The sequence below is a fragment of the Paroedura picta genome, chromosome 5 (genome assembly GCF_049243985.1).
Source record: "Paroedura picta isolate Pp20150507F chromosome 5, Ppicta_v3.0, whole genome shotgun sequence".
NCBI lineage: Eukaryota > Metazoa > Chordata > Lepidosauria > Squamata > Gekkonidae > Paroedura > Paroedura picta.
This window is the reverse complement of record NC_135373.1, coordinates 77,581,547-77,596,828: the sequence shown is the minus strand read 5'-3', so window position 1 is coordinate 77,596,828 and position 15,282 is coordinate 77,581,547. Positions and strand designations below refer to the sequence as shown.

The window sequence follows — 15,282 nt, the reverse complement described above, 5'->3', positions numbered from 1 at the left end:
CACATATAAGAAAAGCAAGGAGGCATCAAGTTGCCATCACTCCATGATGACCTGGCCAGATAAAGGTCTATGCACAAATATACCCAGGATCCATAACATTCACATGCATCTGGATGAGCACACAAACCATGACTAAACATAATAAAGCTCAAGTTGACAACTACCTTGACAAATTGACACTCCCTACCTGATTGGCCCACCCTGGGGGTCTGCTGCCAATAGAGAGAGCACTCTGACAATCAGTCCAAATTGCATGCAGACAACTCACTGCCTACCTAATTGGCCCTCACTGGGTATGCCACTGAGAGAGCAATCTGCCAATGAGGGTGAATCAGGTCAAACTGCAATTTGCCATTGAGGGTGAATCAGGTCAAATTGCAATTTGCCATTGAGGGTGAATCAGGTCAAACTGTGTGCAGACAAATCACTACCTACTTGATTGGCCCTCCCTAGGAAAGTGCTGCCAATAGAGAGGGAGAGCCAATAAGGGCCAATCAGTTGAAATTGTATGCAGACAACTAATTCCTTAACTAATTGGCCATCCCTGGCTGTGTGCCACCAATTGGGAGTGAGGATTCTCCCAGTGAGGGCCAAACATGGGGCTTATCTGGTCTGTTCTTACTCTCCCTGCTGCTTGCTGGATAGAAGAGGTGCTGAGTTATCTGAAAGATCCTGCTGCTGGTAAGTTGCCCTATCCTCAGCCCCTTCCCACACCTTCTCCCCCAGAAAAGGGGGGGGGGGAGTCAACTGCTTCCTATGTGGTCTCAGCTCTCTGCTGGAAGAAAGCGCAGACAAGCTGCCAGGAATGCAGAGACAATATTTCAAAAACAGAATGCAGTGAATGTCTTAACTCAGTCCAGTAAGTCAAGGGTTTGTTCAGGCAGTCCAAGGGCATCAACAGGAGACCCAGTCCACAGCCCAGGCCTCTCAGCCTCAAATTAATATAGGCTGTCACTATCATCTCAGTCATCACTCTGTAATGACTCACAGTCTTCTGCAGTTAGTAACTGTCATGCTAACATGATATGCTGCCTTTTAGAAGGGACAACCCCTCTCCTTAGCTGGCTTTGCCTAATTGGTTCAGGTGAGTCAGGTGGGCTGAAAAGGCAGGGAGCTGCAGCTGGGGGCTGGTCATAGGAATGAGGAGCTCCTGCAACTTTGGGATCTAATCCCTGGTTTCTATGCAGCTCCATTCCCTGCTGCTGGTCAGAGCTCTCTGCCTGTTGAACATCTGGCTCGACTAAGTTCTCATCCAGATGAGGTTCAGGTGAAGCTGAGAGCTCCTGGCAAGGACTCCTAGGAGTTCTTCCTAATAGGACCTGGGCTCACAACACCTCCAGATGGCCTTGCAGCTGGCCATCAGAGTGCTCTTTGTTTTCACCTACTCTCACTCTCCTTAGAGAGGCTGGAGGGATCCAGCAGCCTTCCCCACCCAGCCTGGCCCTTGGGAGATGATGGGGGGATGGGAAAGAGGCAGCTCCCCACCCCCAGCCTTACCTGTCCTTTAAGACGGTGTTCCCCAACCACTGGGCTGCAGGCCGCGAAGGCCCCAGCACCGGGCCGCGGCTCCCTCTCCCCGCCCCTCCCATGCTGCAAGCTTCTTTTTGCGGGAGGAGGGGGGAGAGGGAAGTGTGGCCACATGCACAAACACGCGCGTTTGCAGCTGCGCATAACACAAATGCACATGTGCAAAACATCCGTGCATTCACGCATGCGGCCGCGCATGGTGCAAATGCGCATTTTGTGCATGCACGGCTGCCGGATCGCCCTCCCACACCCACTGGTCCGCAGCCTAAAAAAGGTTGCAGGCCACTGCTTTATGAGACATGGGGGGGGGGAAGGAGGCAGTCTACCCCACATGACCTTCCTTACCCAGCCTGATCCAGCCTTTGGGAGATATGGGGTGGGTGGGAAGGAGGCAGCCCACTCCCCTAAGGCCTTCCCCCTTTTGGGAGATGGGGTAGTGAGAAGTCGGCAGCCCATCCACCATGGCCTTCCCCAAGCAGTCTGTTCTAGAGAAAGCAAACTAAGCTGAAACACAGGAAAAAGACTGTGATAACTGCTTGCATCAATCCAAACTTACTGTATTCCAATTTGCATTTCTACTTGCATAAGTGGCTAATTTGTGGCATTGTGCTGTATAGGGAGGAAAGTGCTAGGTGTTACACAAATGGATCTGCATCAAGTCAAATTCTATTTCTACTTGTGCATCATTGTCTCTAAGACATAGTCTGCATTTTTGTGTGTGGAAATAATTTATGTGCCGGAAAGTGAATGAAAGTTGCATGTAGTTTGACCGGTATCTTTTTCAAGGTTTGTTGTGATTAGTCACAGCGTATATGCATCCAGCACAAAGGGCAGCTTTTTCACTTAGTTTCTCTTAATTTTCCGTCTTGCTACAGCCTCTGTCCCACATGGTTTTTGACCATACAGGTCCTATAACCCCAAGTATAGCTTTTGGGGGTGGTCAAATGGGACCCCTCCTCTTTTCAAAAGTTGATTAGATCCCACCCAAAGAAATTGGGTGACTTCAGGTAACGAAAGTTTGTGAAAGCTGTAAAATTTATCTAGTACAATAAAATATATACAATGAAATATTTTTTCTATAATGGAAAACTCTGCCTGTAAAAATCCACAATAGCTTTTTGCATCCCCACCCCCAGTCCATTCTTTATTGCATCACTTCAAATACACAGAAGGATAGATTTAGTTTGCGGGTGTATCTCTTTTTGTAAATGATCTCTCATTTAAATAGTTGCCACTTATTCTGAAAAGTTATTTTTAATTTAGTTCAAAGGCTCTTTCCCAAATTTGCAATTCCTTCCTTTTCATCATTGTTTGCTAATGTTAATTAGTGGTTTTTTAATGTGTTTTCAATCATTTAATAGGAGCTTCTGAGTGGAACTGAGTAGAAATATATTCTGGGAAGTATTTGAATGTTTGTTTCTTCCTTGTTTTTTGTTTGGTAGTGGGTAGTACTGGATGTGTAGATAAGTGGTTTATATAGAACTTTATGAAATACTTTAAAATCTTTATTTTATAATCCTGTGGTGCCAGTTACTAATCTACCCTGTAGCAGATGAAAAGCTAATACTAAGAAATATTAACTAGCCCAAGGCTGTGTATTCCTGATGCTGAGCATATTTTCCCCTCTTGCTTTCATTTTTTTATCCTTGTTCCTTTTCATTTGCAGCAATTACTTCACTTCCCTTACCAACCGGGAGTTTCTTAAAAGTGAAATACTGAAGGCTCAATCACAAACTATTCCCTTGAGAAGAAAAGATAGAAGGAGCTAAGGAAGCCAAGTTGGCTCCATAAGCAGTTGTCAAAAGATTTGAGGAATAAAAAACAGTCATTTAGGAAATGGAAGGAAGGCCTTATCACCAAGGATGAGTATAAACAAATAACCAATAATTGTAGAGGGGGTGTTAGAAAAGCTAAAGCTCAATATGAGCTTAGGCTAGCAAGGAATGCTAAGCATAACAAAAAAGGCTTCTTAGTTATATTTCAAGCAAGAAAAAGAATAGGTACACCATAGAACCATTGCAAGGACAAGAAAGTGAAATTATAACAGATGACAAAGAGAGGGCTGAACTGCTTAACTCCTATTTCTCCTCAGTCTTCTCTTGTGAGGGAAATAGTGATCAATGTGGCAAAACATAACACAACACGGGGGGCGGGAATGGTGGCCTAGGATCACTGTTGGAGCAGTCCACAAACACCTAGTTTCTTTAAATGAAACAAAGTCTTCTGGGCCAGATGAACTGCATCCAAGGGTACTAAAAGAAGTTGCAGATGTCATCTTTGAACCTCTGTCCATTATTTTTGACACTTTTGGGAGAACAGGTGTGGTGCCAGACAATTGGAGGCAGGCAAATGTTGTCCCCATCTTCGAGAAAGGGAAAAAGGAGGATCCAGGTAATTATCGACCCGTCAGCTTGACATCTGTAGCTGGCAAAATTTTGGAAGAAATACTCAAGCACTCGGTCCTTGAGCAGCTGGAACTGAGAGCTGTGATTTCTAAGACTCAGCATGGGTTTCACAAAAACAAATCATGTCAGACCAACCTTATCTGAACATTCCCAAGTCCCTCAACCTATCTTCATTGGGCTTGGTCCCTTGGCTCCAGATCATCCTCGTCACTCTCCTCTGTACCCTTTCAATTTTATCCACGTCCTTCTTGAAGTGAGGCCTCCAGAACTGCACACGGCACCTGGAATACTGTGTTGTTGAGGGATTAGAGGGGATACTTATTAAATTTGCAGATTATACTAAACTGGGAGGGGTAGCAAACACAACTGAAGATAGCAACAGAATACAGGATGATCTTGATAGGCTAGAGAAGTGGGCTAAACGGAATAAAATGAAGTTCAATAGGGACAAATGTAACGTTCTGCATTTAGGTAGGAAAAACCAAATACACCAATATAAGATGGGGGAGACTTGTCTTGGCAGTAGCATGTGCAAAAAGGATCTAGGAGTCTTAGTAGACCATACATTGAACATGAGTCAGCAGTCTGACTCAGTGGCTAAAAAGGCGAATGGGATTTTGGGCTGTATCAAATGAAGTATTGTGTCCAGATCACGAGGTGATGGTACCGCTTTACTCTGCTCTGCTTCAGCCTCACTTGGAGTACTGTGTTCAGTTTTGGACACCACAGTTGAAGAGGAATGTTGACAAACTAGAACGTGTCCAGAGGAGGGCAACAAAGATGGTGAGGGGTTTGGAGACCAAGATGTATGAAGAAAAGTTGGGGGAGCTTGGTCTGTTTAGCCTAGAGAGGAGGCGACTGAGAAGGGATCTGATAACCATTTTCAAGTATTTAAAAGGGTGCCATATGGAGAATGGAGCAGAATTGTTCTCTCTTGCCCCAGGGGGACGGACCAGAACGAATGGGATGAAATTAATTCAAAAGAAATTCCATCTAAACATCCGGAAGAAGTTCCTGACAGAGCGGTTTCTCAGTGGAACAGGCTTCCTCAGGAGCTGGTGGTTTCTCCATCTTTGGAAATCTTTAAACAGAGGCTGGATAGCCATCTGATGGAGAGGCTGATTCTGTGAAGGCAAAGGGATGGCAGGTTACAGTGGATGGATTGTGGAGCGATAGGATTGTGAGTGTCCTGCATAGTGCAGGGGGTTGGATTAGATGATGCATGAGGTCCCTTCCAACTCTATTATTTTATGAATCTATGATTAATTCCAGTTTACCACTATTATTTCTCTCTGGCTAGATTCAAAGCTTTGCCAATTGCAGAACTATTTGGAAACTTCTCTAATAACCCACATGAGCAAAAGTTTTGTCCTTATGACCATCAATATTCAGAAACTATTCAACAATTTTTTCTTGTAGGCTGTGCAGAGTTGAGAGCATATTTGATTACTCCCGTTAGTGTCCTTCCCCAGTCATTCCAGAGACTTTAATTTGTTTAATCTTCTGTCAAGTAATGACAGAGATGTCACCATGACAGTTGCCAAATACAACGGTGGCCATAAGGCCAATTATTACTGTGGATTCCCCGCCTTCTATTTCACTTGAAAGTGGTTTATAATTTTAGCTCTGTTTTTAATATTTTAGGTAGTTTAATTTTTGAGAATTACAGGACGTTTAGGAGGAGGAGGTTCAATTTACCTTAAAACTTGTGTTTTATTTTTCATTTAATATAGTCTAGAAGCCAATGAACTGTATAGAAGTACCTATGGATAAGGATTGTGCATTCCTAATTTTGAACAATGACATCTAATCCACAATCCTGCCTCACACAGTGGTCAGGAGGGCCAAAAGCAGCATGAAGTCAATGATTTCCTCTGGTAATCAGAAGTTAAACTTCTCTAAATGTGGCGTTTCCCTTTAGTCACCATTTCTAGAAGCCAGTGATAAGTAGGCCTACCTTCCATGAGTCTGTCTAATCCCTTTAAAGCTCCCTAAACCTGTAGCCATAACCATATTCTCTGGCAACGAATTCCATATTTTAATCATGAGTTGAGTAAAGGAGAATTTCCTTTTGTTTGTCTGGAATCTACTGCCTGTCAACCTCACTGGATGCCCTCAAGTTCTAGTAGTTTGTGATAAGGAGAAAAGGCACTTAATTACAAACTACCAAGGGCATTGTACTGCTTACAGCATCTATTAATGCCATGAATTCTGTACAATGATTTATCTTTAGAAATTGAAAAGTTCCACCCTATATCTCTGGAGAGGGTGTTATAAGAAAAGGTATTACATGATTATGGATTATGGAGATGTTGAATATTATAATACAAATTATACACAATGGAGAATGCCTAAATAGAAAGTACATGACAATAAATTTTTGATTTAATCTGTTATTTGAAACTCTGTCATCATTTCTGTACAGATTGCAGAAAGTTATACATTTAGACCATTCAGTTTAGCAGCTGAAGTACCTAATTCCAAAATATCTATAATTTAAAATTATTCTTGGTGACCTCTAATTTTCTTCTACTCCCCCCACTTCCCTTTTTCAGGTTGTCCCTGGCTTTGTGGCTGGTACAAATCCTCAAGGACTAAGCAAACTTCAGGACATTTTTCTTAAGATGCCATTCAAAACAGGACTAGAATTAACTGAGTTGCAGAACATGACGGTCCCAGAGGATGACAACATCAGCAATGATTCCAATGATTTCACAGAAGTAGAAAATGGCCAGATGAATAGGTGAGTACTTTTCCACAGCTCCAATTCTACCATGTCAAAGGGCACTGGTTTATAAACAGCATTTCTGAACTGATGAATTATTCATGTCTGAGTAATGCCTCATTTGAAGATGTAAGTTGGATTTCATACTTCTCCTGTATAGGGCGTCAGAGGTTTCAGTGCAAGATGCATATACTACTAATTAAAAAGCCAATATGCTTAATACATATGTACAAATGTGCTTTGTACCCAAAAAGTCAGCATTTAAAAATGACTGGTCATTCAAAACACAAAGTCAAATCAAATAACAACTTTAGACATCTGGAAAATATTTAGACCACAGAAAATTTCCACTGATGTAAGGGGAGATATTTATGCTAATTCCCTCACCCTTTGGCTGACTCCACTGTTGAGCTATTTCTGGGGGGGTCCTTGTCCCCCCAGGACCATCATTTATGGGGACTGAGTTCAGAGGCACCCTTATGACCAATGCAAAATTATTCAAGGTATAAACTTTCCTGTACCAGCATACTTCTTCATTTTGGGCTGCAGCAGAAGAGGAAAACTGGAAATACCTTGATCCATGAATGGAAGTTCCTTCAGAAAAGATTTTAATAAGATGCAACCCATGATGTAAACTTTGATGCCTGAGGTATCTGAGGGTAGGGTGGGATAATCCAGACATTCATAGCTATCTAGCTTCAGAGGGCTGGAGCATTTGAATATACTACAATTACAAGAGTACTGACAGTGTGATGAAAACATGAATCCATTCTGCTAGTGGAGCAGCAGGCTGTTTGGAAGAGCCTTTCATATCTGGGGAAGGCCCTTTGGTCAGAGGAAGTACCTTCTTATGGAATGAATCTATGAGATCCAGATCTATGTCACTTCTGAACTAGATCCAAAATAGTGGTTTAACCTCTCTTCAAAAAACCATCACTGGACCTGTGGGACCCAGCTAGCTACCGCCCAGTTTCACATTTGGCATTCCCGGGTAAGGTAGTTGAAAGGGCTGCAGCGGATTAGTTCCTGACATTCTTGGAGGAAACTTTGGCCCTTGATCTATATAATTCTGGCTTCCACGGGGTGGAGACAGTGCTGGTCGCACTGCTGGATGATCTCCGTCGCCAGCCGGATTGGGGCAGATCGGCCGTGCTTGTTCTCTTAGATCTGTCAGCCATTTTTGATGTGGTTGACCATGAACTGCTGGCCCACTGAGATGGGAATACGGGGCACAGCTCTCAGCTGGATATGCTCCTTTCTCCATAACCGGACCCAGAGGGTTGCCATGGGGGAAGAGTTGTTGTGTACCCACCAACTCCCATGTGGAGTTCCTCAGGGCGCAGTTCTCTCCCCCACATTATTCAAGATCTTCATGCACCCTCTGGCCCAGCTGGTATGAAGTTTTGGGCATGGTTGTCACCAGTATGCGGATTACACCCAGCTCTTTCTCTTTATGGACGGCCCGGATTCCCACCCCCCACCCCCGAATCATTCGCCAGATGTTTGGAAGCAGTAACTGAATGGCTTGAGCAGAGTTGTCTGAAACTCAACCCCTCCAAGACGGATGTCCTGTGGCTGGGAGGTAGGGGGATGGGCCAGGAAATGCACTTACCCACCCTGGCTGGGATGCAACTGACAACTGCGCCCCAGGCCAGGAATCTGGGTGTGACCATTGATGACTCACTAATGGAGTTCTTCACCAGGTCTATGGTTGAGGCCAGGGCAGTGAAGAAGTTCAAGTCCCTCTCCCCTCCTGGTCAGCCAGCAATCAGTCTCAGATCTCGACCCCTCCTTCCATCCCTCCAGAGACAGTGGTTGCGTGGGGGATGGGGGAGGTTTTTTATAGAGTCATTATCACCATCTTGCCGGTTTTGTACTATGAGTGTTGTCCTTTTTAATGGGGTTTTATGGGGGTTTTATTGGATGTTGTAACCTGCTACAAACCATTTTGGGAGTGGCAGGGAATAAATCGAAAAAATAAATAAAAATAAATGAATACATGCTAATATATTTTTCACTGGACCTAACTAGAAATAACATCAGGAGATTTGTGGCTGCATGCAGATAGCCAAAGTATTTGAACATGAAGCAGCAGCCCAGGATAAGGGGGATAACTTATTTTTTCCTTTTTACTTTTTTACAATCTCTGTTCCACCCCAATTGCTTTTTTGACAAATGGAAAAAATATATTCAGGAGCCGGAGGTTTCTTCTGTAAGGGAAACAGTGTGAAAAAGTTCAAACCCCTTTCCCACACATGCCAAATTTTCTATCTGAGAGCTTCACAGATGCTCAGTTCACAGATACCCTGTTGTCGTATCAAAAGTTCTTCAGTTCTGGATGGAGGGAAATGCAGCCAGGATTCATGTTGCACAACATTTTTAATTAGAATTATTTTTCACCTGTACCCCACTTTTGCTCCCCAGTGGGGAACTAAAAAACAGCACTTTTCTTTCCCCTTTTACCTTATCTTCACAACAACAAGTTGGTGAGGTGGGCTAGGCTGAATGATTGGCTGAAAGTAAAGCACCCTGTGGATTCAAGCCTAGGCCACCCACATCCTCAGACTACTTTGCCACATTAGCTGCACCTCGTGTTGCTGATTATGTGATGTTTTAATATGTTTTAATATGTTTAATATAATATAACAGATCATTAAGCCCATTTCATGCTCTTATACAGCCAAACCCCATTCCCTGCTTGACACGAAGCTTAGCATACTTGTTCAGAGATCACCTTCTGTTCTGCCCGAGTGATTGAACCTGGGACCTTCTGCATGTGCTCTCACTCTATCATGGTCCTTCCCCTGTTTTATTGGAGTGCGCTCACACTGGAATGTTCCAAAATTGCAAAAAAAATCTCTTCCCATACAAAGTTAGAACATTAAGAAGAAGGGATAAAGACTAGCCTTTACCTTAATAAGCAAGCGTTTCACCCATAATCAGGCTACTAAAAAAATAGAGAGAAGAGCATTCAGCATCCATTCCTCCACCTGCAGGTTGGAGTAGTCCCAAGAGGTGTCATGCTATTTATTGCATTTGAGGCAAGCCAAGTAAAAGCTAAATAGGTCAAATCTTTATTTGGATTACCGTTACCTCAGATAGAAAGTGTGCAGCTCACATCAACTATATGAGTACTTCTGTTTCGTTTACTGGAGGAATTGTAGGCTTGTGATGTCTTTCATACTATGATATGACTTAGTTTTAGCAGCCTGAAGAATTCACTGTTTTAGAAAGACTACATTGGATCCCATGACTCGTTTCTGCCTAGTTGTATCCATTGACTTCTTTTGGCAAAAGTCCTGTGAAGACAACCCATCTATGCATTGACTCAGAGTGCAGGGAGGGACCACAGACACGCCTCCCTATGACTGCCACATCATCTGCCCAGTGTGAATGTGCCAGTGCATACACCCCCTTCCTGTAATCAGCAGCACTGCTTTCTGATTGTTGCTGATCATGGGGACGGGGAATCATGTGGGAACCCCCTTTGCATATTTGCTCCAGGCAGACAAATGCACGGAAGTGGGGGTGGGGCCAGCCCACTAGTGTAGTGCCTGATGTTCCTCCCCATGTGGTGAGGCAACATGTAGACAGGTTGTATTTACTATGGTGCTTAAATCACTTGTCCCATTGGTCTCAACGAAAAAATATTTACCCCTACTAAAATAAAAAAGGCTTCTAAGTGCTTTGGTTTATTTTCCTTCACTTTTTACTGTGACTTGGGATTACCCAAAGAAACCTTGCCAAGTCATAAATTTTAGATAGTCACATTCAGAAATTACTTTGGGAAGTGCTTTCTTGTATAACTGCAATGAGAGAGCTGGTTCTTTACAATGGCATATCTGTGAGCTGTTATTTCAGACAATAGTTTATTTTGACTATTTTTCTGTAGTCTTTTCTTGGATGCTATCTCGTCCCACATTTGCATCATTTCATACATTCATTCTGCCTCCTTCTGTAATGAACGGTAAGCCCCAATATTGAACAAGTGTAAAACTAAATAAAACAATTACAGGTCAAAATATCATAAATGCTATTTCTTGTCCTTTTCAGCAAGTTCATTTCTGATCGTGAAAGCAGAAGAAGCTTAACCAACAGCCATTTGGAGAAGAAGAAATGTGACGAATATGTAGGTTCTCCTTTTACTTATTCATAACCTACTTTTTTCCTCACTGGGGACCCAAAGTAGATTTAAAAACCCCCACAAATGTACAGTTCAAATAGACACAAACAGTACAGTAGGATCTGTTGTCATGGTGCATTAACTGCCACAGGTGATGGACCAAGAGGCTTTGCCCATGCTTGGCAACATGAAGGGAAACAGAAGCTCAACCCAGATCTTGCACAAGTGGCAGATGTGTCCTCAGGATGCCCTTCTCTTCCTTCATTTATAGGCCTTCTCCTTAAATCTAGTTTTCATGTGCAATGGTCTTCTTCACAGGTAGGATATGTGGCATTTATTTAAATTCAAAGGACAGCTTATTACTAGAATTTTCACTGAAGCTGTTTCTTTCTGTTGATTTGTTTGTTTGCACCTTTTCTACCACTGCCTTTCATCATCACAAAATAAACCCTGTCAGAATTAAAGCTACATCGAAACAAACAGCAGGAAAAATAACCACCCACACATCCATAGAATATTTGTTGCATTCTTCAGGGCCCAGCAGAATAAAAAAAATATATATCTTCTTCACCTTCTTGGAAGTGAGGCAAATGCAGAAGACAGTTGAGCTTCCTGGGAGAGTGATATGTACAACTTTAGGGCAACCACTTAAAAGACCATGCTGCTATCAGTGGCAATCCCATGTCTCCGTGAGATGGTTACTTGGACAGAATGTCAGAGTAAGATATTCAAGAGTGGAAGGATCCATTACTTGAAAAGTAAAACCTCTTCAGCTTTTTTTTTTTTTTTTTTGCAATAATACAAAGCCATAAAACCTTTTTCTTTTTAAAAGACTGAACAGTTGAAAGGCCAGCAGCAGCATGACAGCCAAAATCCCATGGGGTGGTAAGTAGCAGCATGGAAGGAAGAAGCTTGTATTTGTGGAAGAGCTCCATGTTGTGTACACCAGGGGTAGTCAACCTGTGGTCCTCCAGATGTTCATGGACTACATATCCCATGAGCCCCTACACGTGTTTGCTGGCAGGGGCTCATGGGAATTGTAGTCCATGGACATCTGGAGGACCACAGGTTGTTTGGAAGTTGTTTGGAAGCAGTGGCTGGGTGGATCAGGAAGAGTCCCTGAAGCTCAACCCCTCCAAAACAGAGGTCCTGTGGCTGGGCTGAAGGGGGCAGGATCAGGAAGTGCGTCTTCCCTGCCTCTATGGGGTGCAACTAACATCTGCACCTCTAGGCCAGGAATTTGGGAGTGATCTTCGATGCCTCACTATCGTTGGAGGCTCAGGTCACCAAGACAGTCCATCTACACCAGGCACGGCTACTACCACCCTACCTGTTCTCAAAACAACTGGCTACTGTGATCCCTGCAATGATCACTTCCAGGTTAGACTTCTGCAGCTCACTGTATATGGACCTACCCTTTTCTTTGACCCGGAAAATGCAACTGGTACAGAATACGACTGCACGAGTCCTCACTAAGTAATCTTGGAGTGCTCATGTCCAGCCTCTACTGAGGCCAGCTGCATTGGTTTCCAGTTTGCTTCTGGATAAAGTTCAAGATATTGGTTTTGACCTTTAAGGCTATACGTGGCTTGAGCCCTACTTACATGAGGGACCACTTGCCTCCTTATGTCCCCCGCAGAGGGCTTTACTCTGTGGGTATGAATCTGCTGATGGTCCCGGGGCTCTGGGAAGCATGCCTGGCCTTGACCAGGGCCAGGTTTTTTTCGGTTCTGGCCCCTACCTGGTGGAATGAGCACCCTGAAGAGCTGCAGGCTCTGACAGAGCTTTCAAGGTTTCACAGAGCCTGCAAAACAGAGCTCTTCTGCCAGGCGTTTGGTTGAGGTCTGGCTGAAGCCCTGGTTTTCTGTCAAGAGCATAATGCCTGTAACCATACTAGATATCATGGCTATGAGTAGATTACTGCTATTGAATTGTATATTTTAGGGTATTAATGATTGTATTGTGGGATCTTTTAAAATTGATGTTTTATATTATGTTTTATTGTGAACTGCCATGAACCAGCTTGCAGGGAGTGACAGTATATAAATCTAAGTAATCCTTAACACTATTTTGCTCCCTTATATATTTGGGAAACAGCCTCCTGGGAGGAAACTGTCCAGGGCCCTGTCCGTCCAGGTCCACCCTGATTGGCCCTCCCCCTCCAGCTCCCACCCTCCCTCCTTGCCTGCTTGAAGCATTGCGGCTGTGGCCTCCATTGTCACCCACGAGGAGAGAGGCAGTGACTGGGCTTTGTGGCCCGCGGGTACGTTCCTGCTGGGAAGGAATGGGGGAGGAGTTTGCAGCCTCCCTGCAGGCCACAAAGCCCTGTCGCCGCCACTTGGGGGGGAGCTTCCCACTCCCTTTAGCTGCAGCAAGAGCATTTGCCGGGCCAAAGGGAGCCTCCCGTGGCAGCACCACCAGCGGGAAGGGGGGGCTTTCCATTCCCTTTAGCCTGCTTTGCAGGCCAAAGGGACCCACGGCCACCCTCTCACGCCCTCCTGCCTGCCACCCCTTTCAAAGCCCATTTTTTTAAAAATGGGCTTTGATACTAGTAAATAAATAAAACCTGTGATTGAAAATATTCTGTGAGCTTAAATGAAGGATGCCTTTTGTTCAATCTTTACAGATTCCAGGCACAACTTCATTGGGAATGTCTGTCTTCAATCTCAGCAATGCCATCATGGGCAGTGGGATATTAGGACTTGCCTTTGCGTTGGCCAACACAGGAATTGTGCTCTTTTTGTAAGTAGTATATGTGGATGGTGTCTCTTTCACGTTGACAAAAACCCTGTTCACAAGTTACAGTGAATACATATACGATCTGTGCATAGTGTATCCCGGATTTTCCTTTATATGTGCACTGAATAATTCTCATGTTACATTTAATGCATGTACAACAGAGTGCATGATTTACACTCCTCATTTATTGATCTCTTGTTTAAATTGTGATGTGAATGCACTGGCTCTTTCTTACAAAACATGCAGAATGTATGTGCATTCATTATAATTTGTCAACAGACAGCCGAATGTTGACACCTAGACTTTTTCTCTATATTTTTACATAGTAGATTCTATAGTACTTCTACAGTTTGATCCTGTGAGTCATTACATATGGTAAAGAAAATGAAGCTATGGGGCATTTTCCTTGCTTTGGTGCATCTTCCTATATTTTGATAACACCAGGCACAATGAGGTATCACTGGAAATATCTGTATGAACACACTTTAAGTCTAGAATTTTCATCCTTTATTTTTCAGTTATTAAATTATAACCATAAACATAATTCTAAGAAGGGTGACTAGCATGTATGCCTGTTGAACTAATGATTAGAACATGCTGCTAAATGACACAGTTCTGACAGAATCCTGTGGCCATCTACTCTTAGAAAATGAGATTCGTGTGGTAATACATTAAAGCACTCCATTTAAAAATAGGGCACTTCTGAGAGTGAAATCCGTAAAGTGGATCATCTAATTCTGAGCCAGTAGTTTCAGGCTTGTGAGTCATAAGAAAAACAAGAGCTGTCTACTTTTACCTTGCTTCTAAGAAAGTATTCTTCGAACAGACTTCATAGTTTGCAATACTGACATATGGAGTTTTATCCCGCTATATGTAGGGTCCATTATTTAACCATAGTGTTTGGTGGGACTTGTTTATTTATAAAACATATAATATAAACCTCTTGAAGATTCTGTAGAACATAGTGAATGAAATATGGTAGCTTCCTGGTGTCAGAAAGAATCCAAACAGGGAGTTCTCAGATTTTTGTAAGGGGATTTTGTCTTTGTGCAGGACCTTTTAATCAGTGTTCCAGTTTGACCAGTATATTCTAATCTGTTGTCCTTACAATGAATGCTGTATTATCCTCAACCCCCATTACTGGCATTTTGGTAGCCAATCCCTAAGAATACCTGAGAAGATGGTATGTCCCAATTCATTTTTAAAAGCCCATTTCTGAACTGAAATATCTTGGTTCTTCAGTGGTCCTCCATTAGAAACAGAAGGTTAAATTGCATGAAGGCATATTTATGATTAAATTTCTGTATGTGTTTAAAGCACTGACTGTTTCAGTCTTTCAGAAGTGCCAAAGAGTGAAAAAGAACATGCCAGTGACTTCACAGCCTAAAAAAGAACAACCCTTTTTGAGGCACAGTTCTTTAGCTTCTCAGAAAAGGAGGTCTTTTGTAAACTGGGCACATTTTATAGATTAAAAATGGACCAATGCCACACAAATACACACAAAAAGGCACAAAAATAGCTGAAACTCCAGAAGGAGGTATTTCTTATATTTTTAATGGATGATATTTTTCAAGCTGTTTACATTCCACGTAATATGAATGCACAGGGAGAAAGAGAGGCTCTGCAATTTTCTGCATAGTTATTTATCAAGTTAAGTCCAATTGATCTTGGTGGAACTCGCTGGTCAGTAAGCTTACATAATAGGAAGAGCCAGCATGTGAACAAACCACATTGAACTGCATCCCCATTCAGAACTGTGGATC

The 15,282-nt window shown here is 43.1% G+C and overlaps 1 protein-coding gene across 3 annotated transcripts in view; it reads left to right on the top strand.

Moving 5' to 3' along the window:
• Positions 1 to 15,282, top strand: part of SLC38A1 (solute carrier family 38 member 1) — a 76,370-nt gene that overhangs the window by 17,303 nt on the left and 43,785 nt on the right. For 2 of the 3 annotated variants that reach the window (XM_077338648.1, XM_077338649.1), the window contains 3 exons: positions 6,488 to 6,675; positions 10,711 to 10,786; positions 13,407 to 13,522. In XM_077338648.1, coding sequence (XP_077194763.1) covers positions 6,557 to 6,675; positions 10,711 to 10,786; positions 13,407 to 13,522 — 311 coding nt within the window. In that variant the 5' untranslated portion in view covers positions 6,488 to 6,556. Of the gene's footprint in view, positions 1 to 6,487; positions 6,676 to 10,710; positions 10,787 to 11,612; positions 11,666 to 13,406; positions 13,523 to 15,282 lie in introns of those variants that run through there. The other variant, XM_077338650.1, reaches the window with a different exon arrangement.